At 44.2% G+C, this 6,401-nt stretch overlaps 1 protein-coding gene across 1 annotated transcript; it reads left to right on the forward strand.

The window, feature by feature from the left end:
* Positions 1 to 3,941: 3,941 nt before the first annotated feature.
* On the forward strand, positions 3,942 to 5,485 carry LOC106955540 (thyroxine 5-deiodinase-like). The gene has a single exon (XM_015045786.1). It carries the CDS (start codon positions 4,564 to 4,566, stop codon positions 5,368 to 5,370), a length of 807 nt encoding a protein of 268 aa, XP_014901272.1. The 5' UTR covers positions 3,942 to 4,563; the 3' UTR covers positions 5,371 to 5,485.
* Positions 5,486 to 6,401: the final 916 nt, after the last annotated feature.

A 6,401-nucleotide genomic window follows, 5' to 3' on the forward strand; every position in this document is an offset into this window, starting at 1 on the left:
AAACAAACCATGTAAAAAATAAATAAATAAATAAATAAATAAACACTGCAGAGACAACAATGCCCAGCTTCCTTTGTTTGGATACTTTCGAATGCCGTTTTATTCTGCCATCTTTATTAGTTCAGTCTACCGCTGCGGTTAAGCGCTGTAACTGCGGCGGTTATGTTTATTCCATGGCAGCTCTTAGTGCACAACGCCGTTAAGAACCTCTCTCTTCCACAAGATCTGTGTCAGATCCCACGGGATATCAATCACAAAGCAGAAAAAAAAATACCTTGTGAACTATTTCTGCATTAATGAGATATAAAGATGCTTTTTTTTTCCTTCTTTTTCTTTTTTTTTTAATACTTTGATCAATAGGAGAGGGTTGGGCTGAATTAGGATGCAGATATGTCTTGTGTTGAAGGCCGCTGCTACCGCTTGTGAGCGGAGCAGGTCAGCTCGCCCTCGGTTACCAAGTCATTCGTCTGAATAGCCTCATTTAGAAACCGGAGGAGCTTACTCAGAAGGTGGAAGTGCAGAGCCAGACAGGGTTGGCCGGGGTGACGCTGCGATTGTGTGTTTTGTTTTGTTTTGCTTTCTAATCCAAAAAGGGCAGCATTTGGACTCATCCCTTGCGCCAAACGCTGTGCCACCGCGTCAGACGCCGATGCCTGAGCTGTAAATTCACCCGGGCGAGCGGAGCGCTTGCAGCTGCGTTCACACGCAAGCAGCAGCAGCTTGAAACTGTGCTCAGATAAGCCTTTCGGAATGCGTAAAAATGAACTTTAAACACATAACACATTGGCGCAGGAGAAAGTCGTCATCCCTCTGGAGTTATGTGGGATTTCCTTACTTATTGCTCCTTAAATGTGATCTGATGTTCATTTTGGTCACAGTAGCACAGTCCAACTAAATTTACTGTTCTACTTTTATTGTCGCTGCTACACACTCAGCGGAGATTTACAGTGAGTGACAGTCAAAGTGTTCTATGCGAGTTTAAGTATTTGGGCGGAAAAACGTCTCTAAGATCTGCTTACAGTGCTGGGAAAAATGTTTCTTCCCCTACGTTTTCTTTTCCCGTGTAGGCACAAACGCCTCAGGCCGTCGAGCAAATTTTCAAATAAGGCAGAGGTAACTTGAGCAAGTTTATCATAGGGGTAAAGGTTATCTTTCCTTGCTGAATCAACTGTGCCTGATCATATGTTTAAGTCATTGAAACTCCACAGAATCAGAGTTAGTCGTTATTCATATTCCCAGCCGACCGAATTTATTGAGAGAGCTCAGCAATCACTCCTCCAGGAGTCACAGAATAACTCAGAACAACGTCTAAAGCTCTGCACGTTTCACTTGCTTGAATTAAGGTCAGGACATTTGATTCAACAAAAAGAAAGAGAGCAACAAAAAAAAAAAAAATAATGCATCTACTGTAAAGCTCCAAGGCCAAAAACACTGTTAGCCAAGCACAACACAAAAGTCGAACTTATATTTCCCCATTTCATTTCTTGACGAACTCCAAAGCCTTTGGTCTTGGAGGAAAAGGGAAACTTTCTGAAGGTGTGTGTCCAGTTTTGGATTGGCACCATGCTGGACTTAAATCTTCTTGAGATGCTCAGGTTTTGCCTCAAATAGACTATTTGTGCCAAGAAAGCCCTTCAATGTGGCCGAATTGAAAGAATTTTGAAGAAAGAAAGAAAAAGTCTTGGACAAAATTCCTCCACAGTGATCCAAAAGTGTCAGGGTGCTTTTTGAAGAGAGTACGATGACAAACAACAGTGGGTAAGCGGAAAAAAAGGGGAGAACTCATATGAACGTCTGATTGTGTTAATCAATTAGAAGAAAATCAATTTTAAAGACATCCAAGATCTTCATAGGGGGTTAACATTTAATCAATCCCAGTAGGTCCCATACAAGAAGCCTATTGTGAGCCTCCAGAGTTACCATGGGCCTCTTGGCTGCTTTTCTGATTGGCTTTCTGCTCCTTTGTCTTTATGATGCTGTTTGATTTTATTTATGGGCGTCAGAGATAGAGGGCCTGAATACAAATGCACGCCACACTTTGAAGATTGCATTTCTACAAAAAAAACAAAAAACAAAAACAAAACTGTTTGTCTGTCTCGTAAAATCCGACTGAGATGAAGGGGGGGAACCCGTTAATACTTTTTGAGGGTACTGTAAATCCTACTGGGAAAAAAAAGCAAGTTACACCAACGTAACGCAGGAAAAACAAAGACCCACAGCATCAGATTCAAGAATATCTGAGCTCATAAGAAGTTCAGACATGGTTATGTCTCAATAGCACTTTATATGATGTGGTAATAACCCAGTACTAATCGTTAAAAGAACATTTAGAAACAATGTAGCCAAACGTTTTAAGTTGTTTTAAAGTCCAGCATCATCGAGAGAACAGTATCTCAGAATTTTCAAAGTCAACACTTCCTATTTAAAACAATCAAAGTAAAACAAAAAATAATAATAATTTTTATAAGACATTACATACTCTGTTGCTAACCTGCGAAACAGACGGGGGAGACCCCCGGGGGAGCAGAGAGACAGAAAGAAGCGGGAAAGGAGGGGAAGGGAGAACGCCGGCGCATCGGGGCGGAGGAGACGATTGGACACATGCTGCTATTGTGAAGTCAGAGAAACAGAGCCCAGCGGTCACATGGTTTCCATCTCATTAACACCTGCAAGGCGGTGGAAAAAGTTTCAGGGTGAGGTAACAGGATTCGGGGATAGAAGGAAAAGATCGGACTGGCATTGTTTTTATAGCTGGACCCGACGAAACGCATTCAATAATCCCCATGTTAGACTTAATTAAGGCTCTGTTTACCAAACAAGCGCCGCCAAGGGAAAAATCTGGATGGCAGAACGCGAGAAATTCAGCTGACGAGATAAAATACCTCGGCAAAGATGCACAATGCTAATTGAATTAAGGATAATTAAAACCTAACTGTGATTGCGCTGGGAAACGCTTTTTGGTGTCACTTCAAAATAATGAGCATGATCCGGTGACTTTCATTCACCGTTTGCCAGAGAATTTGGCCAAAAAACACAGCAATTTAGTTGACTGAGAACAAATTAGCACATCCAGGCTTTCGTTTATAAATTGTTTGCTCTTGTCTCCATCCGCTTTGCATATCTGGAAGCTGAAATTTCGGCCTGTTCTTCTTGGCAAACATGGATCAGGACCAATCAGATTAGATGGAAAAACTTCCCGGGAGGAGCAACGCACCAACAGGATTGTCTTGGACTTTGACTGGGCCACTCTCGAGCATATGAACATGCTTTTGATGTGAAATCATCCAACTGAACTCATGGCTGAGTGTTTAGTGATGCTGGAAGGTGAACCTCCACTCTGGTTCTGAAGTATTATGTTTTCCAGAACTTGCCCTATATTTTTTGCACAGTTGCCACCGCCATTTGGTTTTACAGATTTAGCAGTTGTTTTGTTTGTTTGTTTGTTTGTTTTTGCCACACGGTGTTTTCGAAAAACGTAAGATTTCCCTTGTCAGATTCGAGATATGGAAATGAACCTGATTTTTTTTTTTTTTTTACTAGAAAGTATTAAAAAGGTTTTATGATGTCTGTTTATTGTCTTCTAATCTTCATCTACAATAAGTTTATGTGATTCTCTCTCCAAACAATAAACCTTGAGCCGCCTTGAGTCGACACTTTATAGAAACACCAAGTTTTTCACACTCAGTAAATGGATTTACTGCCTATTTATATTTGCAGAAAAGCTCAGAGTTACAAAAAGAGAGAGAGAGCGAGAGACAGAGAGTGTGTGTTTCAGTCAATAGCAATATTGATATCTTGATTTAAATCTGGACCACAGCATGATGCTGTCACCACCATGTTGGGTAGAAGTCAAAACTTTAACTATTTTTTTTGTTTGTTTGTTTTATTTATTTATTTATTTATTGCTGTTGTTGTTGTTTGTTTGTTTGTTTGTTTGTTTTTCCCAAAATGTAGTTCCCTGCATTTAAGTTGACCGAAAAACCACCAGTTTTGCTACCTCTCCCGCTTCTCTCTGAAAGTGTCCGTGGGGTTCTCGCTGCTTTCTAAAAACACGGGGCCTCTTGTCTGGTGTCACTGCAGCGCCGTCTGGCGGCCGCCGGCTGGCATCGTGACAAAGTGATTCTAGTTTCCCGGAGGATGAGGCAAATGTTTTCCCCCCGACTTGCAGGACCTGCAGTGTGTGCGCGGGAACTGAACGCGTGGGTTTACCCCCACCATTCCACGGAAACGGCCCACTCAGTTGCACGTTCTCACAAGGAGTGTCATGTTTAACAGGCATCTGGACTGACAGCCATCCAGGCTGCCCCCGGCGCTCACCCTCCCTCTCCGTCACTCCTCTCCTCACTCCCCACCTCTGTGTTTCTGAAGCCCAGAGTTGACGGGAGGTAATCCCCTCCATGTGAGTGGGCGGTGCGGGTACCGGAGGCGTGTTTTTTTCTTCTATTATTCAAATGCTGCTGTACCTATAAAAAGAGGTCCTGCCTGCGTCAGATTGTTTTCTCCAATGGCTAAAGGTGACTGAATATTAGTTGCCTCGGTGTCGTCCTATCGGCAAGGGAAGAGATGATGGACGACTCCGGCGGTGTCCAAATGGCGAGGGCGCTGAAACACGCAGCCCTGTGCCTGATGCTGCTGCCCCGGTTCCTGCTGGCCGCCGTCATGCTGTGGCTCCTGGATTTCCTGTGCATCAGGAGAAAAGTGCTGCTGAAAATGGGCGAGCGCCAGGACAGCCAGGACGACCCGCCGGTGTGCGTCTCCGACTCCAACAAGATGTTCACCTGGGAGTCCCTCAGGGCCGTGTGGCACGGCCAGAAGCTGGACTTTCTCAAATCGGCGCACCTCGGGGAGGCTGCCCCCAACACCGAGGTGGTGCTGGTCCAGGAGCGGCGGCAGGTCCGGATCCTGGACTGCACGAAAGGGAAGAGACCGCTCGTCCTCAACTTTGGCAGCTGCTCCTGACCGCCGTTCATGACGCGCCTGGCGACGTTCCAGCGCGTCGTCAGGCAGTACGCGGACATCGCGGACTTCTTAGTTGTGTACATCGAGGAGGCGCACCCGTCGGACGGCTGGGTGAGCTCCGACGCGCCCTACCAGATCCCCAAGCACCGCTGCCTGGAGGACCGGCTGAGAGCCGCGCAGCTGATGTTCACCGAGGTGCCAGAGAGCAACGTGGTGGTGGACAACATGGACAACTCGTCCAACGCCGCTTACGGAGCCTACTTTGAGAGACTTTACATCGTGATGGATGAGCGGGTGGTGTACCAGGGTGGGAGGGGTCCGGAAGGCTACCGGATCTCGGAACTGAAGAACTGGCTGGAGCAATACAGAAAAGAGGTGATGGACCCCCAGAAGGAGGTGCTGTGTGTGTAGCCGAACCTGCCCTGCTGCTCTGCCCTCCGCTTTAGTGTCCAAACCCACAGTGCAAAATATCCAGATGCTGCTATCAAACGTTCACACATGGCACATTATATATGAATATTATATATATATATATATATATATATATATATATATATGTTGTTTCTATTGCATTAAGATGTTCAGGACTGACAGATAGGGGTTCAGTTTAAGTTGACGCCTTTAGATTGTAGGCTGTTAAACTGTGTTGTCATGACTTTAAATTGATTCCTCATAGCGATTTTTTTTTCTCTTTTTTGTATGGAAAAAAGTATTTGAATCAATTGAAGCTGGGTTCAGTTGGTGACCACTATTTTTCTATTGTGTGTGTGTGTGTGTGTGTGTGTGCGTATGAGGGTGTGTGTGTGTGTGTGTGTGAAGGAGCGTGCATTCAGCTTAATATCTCACTTTGGCGTCTGTGTGAAGTTCGGTTTTTAAAAGGCGCATCCAGAAAACCGACACTGATGTTCCTGACACTGGAAGCAGAGCCATATTAGCTGGATGCTCGCTCCCTCTGTGGTTCACTGCCAAACGATGTGATGTTGAAAACGATGTAGCTGAAAAATATGTTGTTGTTTTTTTTTTAAATAAATAAATAAAATAAAATTCAGATCAGATGAAAGGTGGGGAGACACCTTAAAGTTATTTATATTTTGTTTTTGTTTTTTTTGTAAGTGTGTCGCATTAAATGAGCGTATTTGTTCTTTAACTAGACCATTGAAAACCTAGAAAGGTTTTAATCCGAACTAGGGTTATCAAATGTGAGGTCCGGGTGCCTTTTGTGGTCTTATGGGTGATTTTTTGTGCGGCCCACACACACACACACACAATTGAAGTACAGCGGAATTTAGGTTTATTTCATTAATCATTAATCATTAATGCCTGCCTTTTGGAGGGAAAAATGTTAGGTGCAACAAAAAGTGTTCATTTTTTAATAGATTCCCCCCCCCCCCCCCTCCACCCTCATCTCCACCATAATTTATTCCAGCTCATCTTCAATTTAT

The sequence above is a fragment of the Poecilia latipinna genome, unplaced genomic scaffold (assembly GCF_001443285.1).
Source record: "Poecilia latipinna isolate Pla-1442-1.1 unplaced genomic scaffold, P_latipinna-1.0 Scaffold744, whole genome shotgun sequence".
In the NCBI taxonomy this organism is placed as follows: domain Eukaryota; kingdom Metazoa; phylum Chordata; class Actinopteri; order Cyprinodontiformes; family Poeciliidae; genus Poecilia; species Poecilia latipinna.